The following is a 15,322-nucleotide window of genomic DNA, read 5'->3' as shown; positions in this document are numbered from 1 at the left end:
AAATTCAAGAAAAATCATTATGACTTTATATTTAATATTTCTCCTGACAGTCAATAACTTCTTACTGTAAAGCAACACTTATATTATCAAATTCAAATTCAAATTTTATTTGTCACACACACATAACCATACACAGTATGACATGGGGGTGAAATACTTGTAGCTGTACAATGCCCGACCATTAAATGACAGAAAAAAGTTTTTCCGTATTTACAATTTACAGGTTACTACAAAATTTACAAATTAACTTAGAAATTTACAGTAAAAAATGTGCAAATAGCAGAAAGAGATTGTAAAGATTATAAATTATAGGAATTATAGGATTATAGGAAATGTGTGGTGGTGCGTGTGGTGATGTGGAGCCCGTTCTCACTCCCGAGGCATAACATGCCGACGTTTTGTCACGTCCCGCGGCGTTATCCCTAGCCCTAACCATAACCTTTTTCCTGACCTTAACCAAGACTTTAATTATGTTAAGTAGCGTGTTTCTAAGCGATTTGAAGAAAAAGAGCGAACATGTGTAGATTGAGTCCATACGGTTCTCATTTTTCCTCATTTTTCCGAGGTCGTCATTCAGGAACGTGGTGGGTAGCCGAAAACGTAATATGTTGACGATTTGTCACCTAGCGTAAAATGTTACACTTTGGGAGTGAGAACGTGTTGTGTGATGTGTGTGAGAGTCCAGTCTTATAGTGATGTGTGGGAGAGTCCAGTCCTACACCTGGTTCAGGGCCTGAATAGCCTGGGGGAAGAAGCTCCTCCTCATTCTCTCTGTTTTGGCCTTAAGGGAGCGGAAGCACTTCCCAGACCTCAACAGTGAGAAGAGTCCATTGTTGGGATGGGTGATGGATGGATGATATTATACCTCATTACACGTCTGTGCTGTACTGATCTGAGATCAGACACCACAGAGTGAGCGCAACTATGCCTTGGATAAAAGTCCCGAATCAAACGGGTGGCTCCAGTAAGCCCTCTATTAAATTAGTACACATTTGGGATCCAGTGACCTCGAATACGTCTCAGTCACAGCCAGTTTACTTTGCACCTCTGGGTGCATCTTGAAAGCAACTTTTCCTCTGGAAAGGAAATCACTGGGGATAATGCCTAAGATGTGTCCTTTTGATCAAGAGCACACTTCATTACTTTTACGGGCTGTCTGCTGTCAGCTGTAAGCATTTTACTGCAGGATTCGTTAAAGATCCATACTAACAGGATTTTTTAAATTACTTGCAAACGTATATCTAAATCAAAGTATTGCACAGAACCTTTGAGCCACATAAGCAAAAGAATGATTCCTTCTGTCCTTCCTCACTTTTGAACGATACTAAATTTCAGTATTGATTTGAATTTTTTCTCAAAAAATACATTTGCGGTTTGAGGTTTACACACACAGTCGTCATTGTAATTTGGGGATTTAAATTATTTGTTTGAGCTGTCCTTTTTCCAGGCTACAGCATATATCTTTAAGAAGAAGAATTGGGTGCACAATGTTGACTTTATTTAGGATTTTCTATGACCAACACAGGATAAAAATCTATATATTGATTAAATGTCTCGTAGTAAGTTGCACGTTGACCAGGCACTTTTGTTGGACCATGTATTCCAGTAGTTTCCAGTTCCTGAACATCCTAACCACTTCCCTCTCATCTGAGGCTAACAGTTAGGCAAAGTGATGACACCAAATAACTTAACAGCTGTGTAAAAATGGCTCCAATAGACTTAAATGTAGAATTCTCCTTGGACTATCCTGTTATTCTGACAAATCCTTTTTATGCTGACAAAGAGAAACTACAAGCTACAGCAAATCATGCTCACTAATGACATTTGAGCCTGTACATATATGTTTGACCATGTGTGGATTAGAGAAAATCCAAGATACATTTATGCATCTAATTCTGTTTTTTTTTTAAGTGATTAAAATATGAACTGTTTTTTATTCCACCCTGGAAAGAAAAACAGTATAAAGAAATTCACCCTGATATTCATGATGATGAGTGAATGTAAACTTCTGACCACACCTGTATTATTTACATCAGAATTTAAACAATTTCCTGTTTGAATTTTTAGATTATGTAACATAAAATATCCAAAAAATGTGACGTGATTCACGTAAATTTGTCAACAGTTTACCTCCAGAGCTGGGACGCCCTTGCTGATTGGCTGGGGGTATTCTCGGAGGATGCGTTCTTCATCCAGGAACTTGCCTTCTCTCCCATTGCTAGCTGGCTGGAAAAGCCCATAGTTGAGCACATCTTTCAGGCTCTGATTAAGCGTACAAAGGATCCGCTGCTTGGCAACCCAGACCGTTGCATCCGGGTTGAAGCGCATGCATTTCTGGTTGGGTTTGGAGTGCAGCAGAGGGGGAGGGGGGATATGTGACGGGAAAAAAATAGACAAACTGATTAGAAAGTGATGCCTGAAGCGTTGGCTGGCAGACACAAGCAAGAAAAAGTAAATAATCACCTCTGAAAACAACAAACATTATGTGACACACGTTTCACTTGGACTGGACTTCCAACTTTTGACTGGCAGATGCAAAAACTTGGGCCATAAGACTCAAGAGAAGATTAGCCCAGAGCTAAAGAACAATGGCGCCCAATTAAAACAGCTCTAACATATCCAAACTGGTGTTTTAATAACCCAAACCCTGTCCCAGTTACTAAAACTAGACACACACATCGCTGCCAAACCTTTTTAAATTTATTGTTTTATTGTTAGGATGCTAACAATAGTGAGGACGCTGTCCTCACTGCGGATGTAATTGACAGAACCCTTCTGCCCCTGCTCTTTCTCAGCTTCAGCTTCTGTGAAAAAGCCCAAACAAATAATGCAGGATTGCTGGTCTGAATCAGAGAGGATTACGGGCGCTGTGCCGTGGCATTCAGGAAGTGTCTGTGAGACTGTACAGCTGGGTGTGCTGCTCAGCCAGTGATAGCAGGCCTGTGTCTTTAATAAAGTCTGAAGTGATGAACAGTTTGTGAACTCTGTGTAGCTTTAATCCTCTTGTCTGGCGTTGAGACAAAGACAGGAGGTGAAGGGTTGGACGTATAGAGAAACAGATGTCTGGCATCTGGCAGGGACTGTGTGGGCTGATAGGGCCTCCTGTCCTCTTCTTACAATAGCAGACTTCCATCCACTCCCATTGTTAGTGCTTCCTGAACCGACTGTGCTCAACTTCAACATTATATATGAAACTGTGCATGTGTTTAGGGTTTGCTCTTGTACTTTGGACGTCAGCACAGAGATATACAGAATAAAAACTGACAAAACTGTGTTTCCCAGTGGTCACGCTGGAACTGTGGAGATATTCTCCTGGAGAAACAGCATCTGGCCACCTAAGACTGCACTCATTCTTACCCATTGCTGTGACTGACTTTCTCCCTAACACTGTAGAAATAAAACAGCAACACTTTCACTTAGGTTTTTTAAATTTTTGTAATTATTAAGGACAAAGACATCACAAAAGTATGCCAAGAGGACCAAAAGGCTCACATCCACTGAGATCTCTCAGCACCTGTAAGAACTGAATGCTGTATATGCTGACCACTGCAATGTTTAATTAAACATTGAATACTCTAGACCAGCGGTCTCCAACCTTTTTTGCGCCACGGACCGGTTTATGCCCGACAATATTTTCACGGACCAGCCTTTAAGGTGTCGCGGATAAATACAACAAAATAAAACTAGTACCGGTACCGAAAAAAATAAGATTTATTCATAACACACGTGAAAAGACCCAGGAAAACCGAGTAAACGATAAAAACAATAACAAAATAACGCTGAAAACTATACATTTCACACCTGAGCCTCAACTCTCGCAGCCCGGTACCAAACGACTCACGGACCGGTACCGGTCCGAGGCCCGGGGGTTGGGGACCGCTGCTCTATACTGTTCCAGGTGAGATCCATGGCTCTGCACTTGGAGCTAATTTTTATCACAGCCACTTCACATCGGCTGCAAATTACTGCAGGAAACGTTGGAGATCATCACTCAGTAAAGCCCAGACATTTTGTGCATAAATGTTTTTGATCTCTCCACGAAAAGAAAGTTAAAGTTGTAAAGAAAAGACCCTAAAAAGCAGGGCAACCCTGAACTTGAACTTTTGCTTCACAAAACGGACGTTTGTACCACCAACCCTCATCAGTCAATAACTGATGGTAAAGATGCAAAACATATTATTTTAAAGATGTGACAAGACGAGCTCCAGAAGAAATGATGTGCTGGTGTTGAGGATGTGTTCAGTGACATTCTCAGGTTTGATCCTTGGTCCTTTGTGATGCTTCATTTCACCTGTCATCAAAACCAATCTAAGTAAATTCTCCCGTCAGTGAACACTGGCTTACTCTCATGACTGGATGCCCTGCAGGAGGTTGTAGGGAGTCCTAGCTTAAACAGAAATAAGATCCCTTACTATTTTGTGTCATCTTTGCTACTTTGGTTGTGACCACTGAAATTGGTGAAAACTTAATCTTGTCACAATCAGCAGGGCTGACTGTGTGTAGAGTGAAGGGTGGACCCAAATGCAGACGAAAACAAAATGTGAAACATGACTTGAATAACAGAAAACGAGCCGTTTATTGAGGCTGGCAAAATAACTGTAAACAAAAGGCAAAGCTAACAATAAACGAAACTGGGCGAGCTAAATTAACTAAAAACCTACCTCTGGATATCTGGGGCCTGGTTCTCCTCCATACCTGCTTCATGCCCTGGGGGACGGGGCTATGGCTCCCCACACTCCCTAGCAGATCGTTACATGGAGAAACCTTTGGAATACAAGCATGCTGATCCACACAGGTGTACACACGGGTGTTCACAGGACTTACACCTTTCTTGGCTGCTGCCTCAAAGCACATTGCGTGCTGTCTATCTTGCGTGCTGCACAATAGCGTTTAATATTTAGTATCTACTGCTAGCTAGTTTATTGTGATGGTGCTGTTTTTATTATGTTGCTCTTTTTTTGTTTGCTTTCTCTTCTGTTTTTTTTCTCCATACAGGTGATCCAGGTGTTTTGTTTGTTTTTCTTTCTTTCCTCCCCCCTTTCTCACCATCTCTTCTCCCCTCTGGTTTTCTTTCTCTCCCTCTCTTTCTTTCATTCTTTCTCCCTGTCCTATCCCCCAGTCATGTCTGTCCCGTTTGTAGCAACCGAAAATAAAATAAATTCATACTTATAATAAAGGTCAATCAAATGGACCAATATGGCCATGATGATCCACTTGGTAAAATAAATCCGCTTGGCATCTTTCTTGGCCTTAGGACAACAATTCTGATGGCTAAAGATCCAAACGGGACACAAAAAACAGGATCATGGACTTGACATGAGGAAACTTGACACAACTTCTTGGCTTGCAAACAAAGCAGACGATCTGACAATGGTCGTGTCCAAATTCATGGGCTGCATCCTCCTGATTTGTAGACCGATTACGTCGAAGCGACGCGCTGAAGGCTGTCCAAATTCGTAGACTCCTCCGAATGCAGCCGACAAATGCGTCTTCCTTTTCCCCAAATTTGAAGGATGGGTCGGGTGTGTCCTTTGTGGCCCACCATATCCCAGAATTCATAGTGCGGCCCAGCCAAACTCCAGTTTCCAATAATGGCGGCCGCTACTAAGTTTTAAAATTACTCACACTAATCTTTCTGGGTCACAAAATAAACTTTTAACATATTTTCAGGTGAGAAAGTAGCTGTGTAAACATCAAATATCTGCTCGGTTTATCAAGATATCGCATATTTGCAAAAGTGCTTCGACGTTTTCGGAGCATCTGCTACCCACCAGCTTGATAGCAAGCCGGGAGCTCGAGGGTCACTGATGCGGCCGAGAACGGCACAACTCCCGGCACATCATTTTCAGATCACCGCGGACTTTCGCTGCTCGGGTTAAACGTAATATATAAGTCACTTAGACAACCTAAAAATGTTATTGTTGGGCATTTTTCTGTGTTTTGTTTGTTTGTGAGTAAATCGGTTTGGCTGAGATTAAAGTTATTAGATTAGATTAGATAAAATAAAACTTTATTAATCCCCCGGGTGGGTTCCTCCTTGGTTTTTACACAGCTGACTAAACGTCAAACAGAAAACTGATTAAACAGAAGTGTGAGACGTTCGAGAATTTACGCCAGTGTCCTATTATATTTTAGATAGCAAGGAGCAGACGGACGAGTTTATTAAACTCCACCGAGACAGCGGTGACGCTAATCAGAAGGCTAGACCGTCCAATTTCACGGCCGTTTACTTCCAGCCTACCCGACCTTCTGAGGACCCGGCCCACGTAGACCGTGAAGGCCGGGTCCTCAGGAGAATGCAGCCCATGAATTTGGACACGACCAAAGACACACTGAAAACAGAGGACTTAAATACACAGGAGGTGATTAGGGGAAGTGGGAACACATGGAGGAACAGCTGACTGACATGAGCCTAATGACAGGACAGGGGAAGTGAAACTAAATACAATGAACAAAGAACACACAACTCCTTCAAAATAAAACAGGAAACACTGAAACTAGACATGACAACAAGCTTAACAGACCTAACACGTGATGAACGATACAAGAACTCAAACATAGAAACCAAGGAAACAATAAATAATAACTGCCTTTCCTTAACTAAAGCTAAATAGGAATGACACAAACTAATCACAAATCTAAAGTGAGACAAATACAAAATGAACTCAGAGCGCTGGGTCATATCATCTCCACTGGCACCCACCTGACTGTGAAATTAGCATGATCCACAGTGGCCAGAGCTGAAAGTGTAAGACTCAGACCACAAACACAGAATATTTGAAAAGATAATTTCAAACAGTGAGCATTTGCTGCAGCAACTGCTTTACATGGCACCCGACGAGGTGAAATCATCTTATTGGGGACAGTTACTGCTCTTGTCAACACACATTTGATGGTGCTGGTGTTAATGACAGTTAGACGAAGCATATGTCCACAGCAGCTTTCTGGTGTTCACAAACCCATCATCTCCTGTGGTCCAAGCCAGTCCAGCCTCTGAATTTGTAGCAGAAATTAACTTTGAAAAGATGTTGTCTCTGTCTGGATGTAAGAACTGAGTACTGGCATTGAATGACAGTGGAGATGGATGAAATAAAGTGAGAAAAGAAAGCTTGTAAGAGAAGAACAGTGTTAAGATTGTGGACGAACCAGGAACACAGAAAAGCATGTGGGAAAGAGGAAATGTTGTCACTCCCTACACCTGCCTTTTCCTGTCCAAGATGTTGGTCCTTTTGAAACATTATACATCGCTGCAGCTGACTTTTAGACCTTTTTGGATAATTTGCAGCGTGACAGAGATTATTACACTGTTAAAGTCTGGATCTCTTTTCCTCCTGCTTCTAGTCTTTTCACTCAGAAATGACATGAACGAGCAGTTTTCAGGAGCCTGCCTCACGTGTGTGTTTGTGTTAGCTTGAATTATTCACTTGATTTTGATTTCCAAGCGCACTGTGTGACTCAATCATGTGATCAAGTGGCACCACTGAGTACTCACTGATGAATGTGAAATCAGAAGCACTAGTGCATACTCGTGAGAGAGCTCAGTGCACATGTGAACATGCACATAGATATTTTATGCTGCAGTTCTTTTCACTTTGATAATTACGTCAACGGGTCATGAGCTTATTTCATCGCTGTACATTTCAATCCACTGGATTGTACAAACTCCAAAAGATGTGTTATATTTCCTACAACAAGACTGAAAGAAATGTGCAGCATAAAAGGGCATTAAAAACGAGACAGAAAGGAACGAAACTCAGGAGAGGAACATCAAGTGGCTGAAGACAGAGCTTTGCCAAGCAGCAGCCCCGCCATCTTTGGTCCCTTTTACTCCTTTGTCCTTTTGCACATGTGCATCCAATAAACAGCTATTATTCCTCACAGACATTCACGCATCAAGCAAAGAGCTGCACAGACTCCAGAAGCACCTAGCTGCTCTTTCACATTCACACTGGCAGTCTTTTATGACCAACGTTTACTTACAGATTCTCACTGTGAATGAAAGGAAGGCTGCATCTATGTACAGTTAAGGTCGCCTACATGTGGTACAGTGAGGCTGCTTGTGCTGTATGCACATGGTTCTCACAGAGCTTTAAAGAACAAGCAGCACCATACTGACCCACAGTGTAAATGTACCAACGCTGCAGTTTATGACAAGCTAACAGCTAAAGTTCCCACTGTTCACGTAAAACAAACAAAACACAGTGGAGTCACTGTTTACCAGAAAGATTTTAAAAGTAGAATCTTGTTTCTACTTAGAATTTATTTTAAATGCACAAACAGAAAACATTTATTGTTTGTTTGTTTGTTTGTTGTTGTTGTTGTTTTTTGGGGGGGAGGGGGGGGCAGGGGGGGATTTGCCCTGTACAGTCTTTTATTTATTGTTTTCTATTTTATATCCTTTACTTTTGTGTGAGTCCTGTGTGTCACTTTGCTGCTGGAACATGTGACTTAAATATTGTCATAACTAATTGAATCCAGGATTCTTCAACGAGTTGTTGTAGGTGCTGATGGCTGTGGGCAGGAAGCATCTCCTGTATTACAGCAGGTCTGAAGACACTCTGCTGCTGTAGACCGACTCATGAAGAGGATGCTCGGGGTTGTCTGTAATTTTCTTTTTTTGTGATTTTGATTTTGTGAAGAATCCGTCTTTGCACCATCATCTCCACTGGTTCCACAGTAGGACAGAAGCAGCGTTCTTCATCAGGTTTTTGAGCCGTTTTAAGTCCCTGGCTCTGATGCTGCTACCCCAGCAGGTGATTTAAGAAGACTCTCCACAACACACTTATTGAAGGACCCAAGCTTCCTCAGGAAGTACAGTCTGCTCTGACTCTTCTTGTAGATAGCTTCACTGATCAGTCTCCAGTCTAGTCTGTTGTCCAGGTGGACAATGAGGTATTTATACCCTTCGACCACCTACACTTCTAATCCCATGATGGAAATAGTGTTTGACTTAACACTTAACGTGGTTTTACTGGCCGATCAACACAATTTAAAAACTGGTATAAAGTCCACACTTTTTCCGTCAATTGTTCCGTCTGTCCTGCTCACATCTCCAATTAACGTGGCTTCACTCCACATCAGCCGCTTTGCTCGCTAAAACACCGGTGTCAGCACATAAGGACGCTGTCATAGCCTGACAACGACGTTGATTAGCTGCGTATATACGAATGTGAATCGCATCATTGGCTGGACTATGGGATAAGGTGGCATCGTTCTGATCCCATACGGGAGCAGCCAGTCACTCACTGACTAACACTGCAAAACAGAATTGTTAAAGTATTTCAGGTTAGATTTATTTATTTATTTTTGTGCGCAACACAGATTTTCTGTGCGCAGAGACCAGCAGTGCGCAATCGCGCACGCGTGCAGCTTAGAGGGAACGTTGGTCAACAGGAGAATAACTTGGTTTTCCTTAAACAATCACACAAACTTAGAATTGGGACTAACTGGATGGTCAGTCAGGTCCAGCCCATATGGAAAATATATATATAAATCTTATAAGTTCGTATCTGTCTTGTGTGAAACTTGTATGAAAAGCATACAAGAGTGAAAACAGATATAAGATCCCTTGAAAAATTATATAATGAAACTTGTATGTTTTGGATACTTACTAAAAATATATATGAAAGTAATGAGGAAGTGGCCACTTTCATGAGTAAATCATATATGTTTTTACTATTTCTTTTCCATATGGGATTAGTTAAGTTAAACTGAGCTGATCATTTGCTGTGAAGAGTTTGTGTGATAGTCTTTCACGCACATATGACTGTTTGGACAGTCATAGCGACAACATTAGATAACAAATTTTACACTTTGAGGTTTTGGTCCTACTGGATTACAGCTTCCAAGAACTTGGAATCTTATTGGATTATATCCACACAGAGATAGGCACGTCGTGGCCAAGGCATGCCCGCTCTGTCCAACCTGTCTCGTCTCTCAGATCTATGGAGCCCCGCAGGGGATGTGGGAGAAAAAAAAATTAAGACGGACTTTGCGAGATCTCGCAAAACTTTTGCGAATTCCAACAATGGCGGCAGCTACTTAATTGTAATATTACTCTTTCTGGGTCACAAAATACACTTTTAAGATATTTTGAGATGTGAATGTAGTTGTGTAAACGCCAGATACCTGCTCGGTTTACAAGACATCACATATTTGCAAAAGTGCTCCGACGTTTTCGGAGATCTGACACCCACTAGCTCGAAGCTAACGGGAGGTCGAGACCTACTACAGCCGGGAGGAACACCGCTTTCCTGGCACATCGTGCCTCGACGTCCCGGTCGGCTTCGAGCTGGCGGCCTCCGAAGAATGCGGCTAAAACTTTTGCGAGATCTCGCAAAACTTTTGCGAGATCCCGAGTTTGTTTTGCGAGATCTCGCAAAAGTTTTTGCGAGATCTCGCAAAAGTCCGTCTTAATTTTTTTTTCTCCCATGTCCCCTGCAGGGCTCCGTACAGATCAGAATAAAATCAACATAATCTCAGAGTAGGTTAATGAGATGAGTCCACCGATTTGATTGTGTGATTATTATGATTTGATGTGGCTTTTGCTTTGTTCCTGCTGAACTGCTTTTAGTAACACACCCTGTATTCAAGAAGTCTAAATTGTGGACATTCCCTTTTTAACTTTTGTGAACAGTGAAGCATAAAACCTGCATATTCTTATAACATCACTCGAAGGGCTCTTACAGGTTACACTAACCTTAAAATTAACAGTTAACTTGGTTTTCAAGCCCACTAAATGTAACCCAGTTATTTACCAAGCACACAAATTTAGAGAGCCGGTGATAACCGGTATGAAGGTGCACCAGGGCCACCCTGGCAAACATGCCTTCAAAGGGACCAGGTTCGTCTCCCATAGGGACTCAGTATCAGTTAGCGCTGGGCAAGTCTCCTCCCCGACTCCATCTAAGCTCTCTTTGCCTATTGGGTAATACTTATCAGAGATGAGTGTGTTGTTTTTTTTAAAACAAAGAGCCTTTTCCAGACTTGGAAACATATCTGGAGACAAACTTGGACAGAGAAACACCGGGGACGATACACAGAATGACTCGCAGACGCTCCGACGAAGAACAGAGGTAACCACACACTAAAAATACACACAAGGTAACAATCTAACTATACAAGACAACAGGGAAGCAAAACAGAATACATGACCTGGGACACCTTTTAAGTAAAACAGGAAATACAACTGGCTCAAGGACACGGACTTGAAACTACACAGAGGAGCACAGGGACCAAAAAGAACTAGAGAAACCATCACAATTGCAGTGAAGTGCCAGATAACAACAAAGATCAATAATAATACACTCTGGACCGTGACAGTTATTGGCTGCGAGTTGTGAGAATTTTCTGTGTCATGACAGTAACTCTCTTTTGACCTGGCTAAATCACCATGGTAACATGCTGAACACATAACCTGATTATATTCAGATTTTTACTTTAAAATCTTTAAACGTGCCTGAGTTTAACAGATTATTTAATTTACAGCAGGGTTTAAGTGAATCAGTCCTGCTTGATTTATAAGAACCATCTGAAATTTGGTCAGGAAAGCCTTAAAGACTTGGTACTACTGTTTTGAGTAAACTCAGTTTTTTTCAAATGGCCTCAGTGTTTTGCAATGAAGCACAAAAAAATACTTAAACTTAAACACGCATTTCTAATCTGTCCCAAACTTTACATTTGATCAAAGTCCCAACAAATAGGCACCGACAGCCAGAGCAGCACCGAGTGGGAATAGGAAATGTTTTTGCTTTGAGTAATATTCCTCACAGGCTGACCACATCCACTTAGAAAGAGGTCTGTATAAACTTCCAGCCTTGATGATGCCTGTAGCTGTTGGCATGATGACATTGTATATAATTTGTATTATTTCTTTATCTTGTCAAGATCCATGTCATGATTGTAAATTGTTTAAGCTGTACATTACTTTGTTTGTTTTTTGTAGTCAACGTTTTGGTGCTTTTATTTTGAAAGTCAAGTTCGCTTACAAGTTGCGCTAGTTTCCTCTTTGGGTAAAAAGAAGAAAAACACCTGTAAGCGCGCAGAAAGGATGGTTTTTATTGAAAGACATGTTAAGTGGACTTTAACTACACACGGTTAAACGGTTAAAGAAACGAGGTATTTATTTATTTATCGTGCTTGTTGTACAGTGTTTTTACTGCTGTGTCTTACGCTGAGTTTTATTTTGTTAATGCTGTATAGTTTTCACGGTGGCTTTGGAGAGAAGTCTTCAAATAAACCAGTGACAGAAAACCACTTGCGTCTGCCTGTGCTTCGAGGGAATTATAATGCCTTTGTGTAAAAATGATGGCTTTTCATTTAATGGCGGCTCTAGTGGCATGGCACGAAAAAGGAAGTTGTAATTGAGGGGTAGGATTTTAGAAAATCATAACATTATTATCATTATTATATATTATATGTGTGAAACCATGAAGGCCATGTGGTAGGTTTGTCTGTGTTTGAGGCTGAAACAGCCAAAAACATTATGAGACGTTTTAAATTTAAGATTGACAGACAGACAGTTTTGGCTCACCAAAGGATGAAAATGTATCAAAAATATGTTAAATATGTAACAAGTTATGTTGCATCCCGCTTCCATCCCGCACAGAGATGCAGCTGGTCACACACTCAGTGTACAACACTGTGACATAAACTTAACATGTGTTCTTGTACGATGTCTAGCAGGCACAGGAAGTGTGCCTTGTTTATGAAACAGACAAATTAGAATTTTCTGAAAGATTGCAACAAACATCTCGAATGAGTCGAGCCCGGCACACGTACACGGCAGCGGGCGCGATGCGACGGTCCTATCACTGCTGCTCGCAGCTTTAATGTGGAATATGAAATAAGGGCCTAAAAATAAGATTAATTAGGCATCATTTACTTTCAGCTATTCATCTACCTGCTATTCATTTACATATTAATAGGAAATTTACTTTCTCCTTTGGGCTCCCACATCTGGGTTCATCATCTTCTATTATAAACTGCACAGCAATATTAAATTGTATAATGAGTATTTGAGTTCTAGAGGCAAACTGTGTCATTAAATGTTGTAGTGTGACTCTCACCAAACATTTGATGGCAATAAACCAAATAGCCCCGCCCACCTCATGACCCACCTTAACTTTTGATACACACTCTTACACATATGCAGCTATATATAACAACCTGCTACACGTCTCCCATTCAACAGTCACAGACCAATAATATCATATTATGATCCTTGATGGCCAGAGCTCGTTTAAGTCCCCGGCTTTAAAACTGTAAATGAGTGAAAGATTACTGGTAAGCCTACTTTAAACAGCAGGAAGCCTCCAAGGCTGAGATTACACTCCTTTGCTTCCTCTGAAAACATCCATTTGCTTAAAGGTTAATCTCACACAAATGGAAGAGATAAGCATGTGTTATATTATCATGCTAGAGGAGTCTTATGATGAGTATAAAATAAGATGAAACAACAAACCGATGGAATGTGCTAACAGGTGTATGTGTTTTTCAAGTTTTGGCAAAAGTCTTTGCACATTTCCTGCTAATTTCTTTTATCTCTCCGGGTATATACAACAGATGATATATACCAGGGGAGCTAATAGGGATACTACTTTATACATGAAAGGACCCTTAAAGAATATTCACCCTCTCAGAAATGCCAGTGATCTCGTTGTTGGAGTTGGAGTGAGCAGAGTGCAGTGAAGCACATTTGGATCACTGTAAAACCTTTAACATCTGGAAACGCACCTGTTTCTTTCTGCCTGCATTATCAATTTTTATAAAGATTCCTATCTGTTTAATGCCTGGTGACACTGTTTGTAGCCCACAACTGAAATGCCACCGACTGTACCTTTCCTGCAGGTCTCACACATTAATGGCATCATTGCGTTTGAGTTTACTACAAGCCAGCTTTCAATAAAAGCTTTTAGATCACAAAAGAGGTTAGAAGGTGTTAGAATACACAGCATTCATTTACAGTACATATCAAGTCGCACGTTTATGTTCATCAATCACGTTAATATTTCACACAGTCACAAACATGATCAATTCGAAACATTTATCGGGTTACTAGCATCCCATCTAGGGTTAGGGTCGAGGTCGTTTCCTTTACTGATGATGTCTCATACATTAATGTCAACATTAATATTGTTCTGTTAAACGCTTTGACCTCTGGCGTCCCAAAAAGATGAAAATTGTAACAAAAAAAGAGGTGGATGTTTGCCTCACCCTACCCTAGATGCGAGTGAGCTGTTGATGCTACGAGGTTAACATCAGCACTCTCAACAGCTCTGTTCTCATCCTTCACAGATACTCACTGTCTGCTGCAGGTCAGGGATCAAGACACGGATAACCAGCGAGTTCGTGTGAATGTCGTCCATGCGGTTCTGCGATGGCTCTGCAGTGGCCCTTATGGTCTCATAGATGGTTTCTTCACGGGAGCTCTCGGAGGCACAATCATCAGAGTAGTCGGAAAAGCTCTGGGCCATCTCATCCTCACTGGAGGTGGAGCTTTGGGGCATAGTCAGCAGGCCCGGGGAATTCAGCTGGGACAGAGAAGCAAACAGGAAATAATATCAGGCTCTTGCAAAGAGCTGATTAAAGAAACTAGATATTCAAATTGAATAATCTCCTCCTGTTCCCATCAGACACCTTCTGTCATTTCAGACAGCCGTCAAAGACCACGCATGCTACTTTGTCTCATCCATCCTGTGCTAACAGCTTGTACAGTGGGCTTCAGTAAACTCCCAGAGGTACTAATATCACCTAATATATGCAAAAACATGGTCTGGCTCATTAGTGCTTTCTGTATATCACTAAATGAACTTCACAAAGGGTGAAAACTGCACCTGAGAGTTAATCTATTCCCTATGGCCAAATGATCCACTGTCAACATGATTTATGGTCTTATCAGTCAGTGCCTCCAGCTGTGCGCTTGTAAGTGACCCGGGCAGGATGAAGATACTGAAATAACCCGAATGTCTGATTAAATATATTTTCAACTATTTTCTCAGAAGTCAGTGTGTGGGGATTTGGAGGTTAAATGTTTTATATTAATTAAATACTAACAATTAATATCCCCATATGTCATTGACCTTACACTGACAAAAAAGATTTCTCTCTTCTTATAACAACTAGCATAACATGCTAGTTTTGTAAGTAGGTTAATCAGCTATTTTTTTAAAGTAACTGATTAAAACAGTACCCAACACCCACACTGAACTATTCTCACTTGTTGACATTAGATAACAGTTAGAGGTCTAACATAAGGACTAAACACAGACAGAGATTAAATGGTTTTAGGTAAAACCTTCCCAATGTATAACTTCTTCTTCAT

At 41.1% G+C, this 15,322-nt stretch overlaps 1 protein-coding gene across 1 annotated transcript in view; it reads right to left on the bottom strand.

Moving 5' to 3' along the window:
- LOC102783952 (SH3 and multiple ankyrin repeat domains protein 2-like) overlaps positions 1-14,528 on the bottom strand; it is a 231,214-nt gene extending 216,686 nt beyond the window's left edge. The window contains exons 1-2 of the mRNA XM_087842576.1: positions 14,304-14,528; positions 2,131-2,334 (exon numbers count right to left, since the gene is read on the bottom strand). Of these exons, the coding sequence (XP_087698702.1) occupies positions 2,131-2,334; positions 14,304-14,507 (408 nt within the window). The 5' untranslated portion in view covers positions 14,508-14,528. The remainder of the gene's footprint in view (positions 1-2,130; positions 2,335-14,303) is intronic.
- Between the last annotated feature and the right edge of the window lie 794 nt (positions 14,529-15,322).

Source organism: Neolamprologus brichardi, chromosome 1, assembly GCF_056152115.1.
Source record: "Neolamprologus brichardi isolate AB-2024 chromosome 1, ASM5615211v1, whole genome shotgun sequence".
Lineage (NCBI taxonomy): Eukaryota > Metazoa > Chordata > Actinopteri > Cichliformes > Cichlidae > Neolamprologus > Neolamprologus brichardi.
This window is presented reverse-complemented; position numbering and strand designations above follow the sequence as displayed.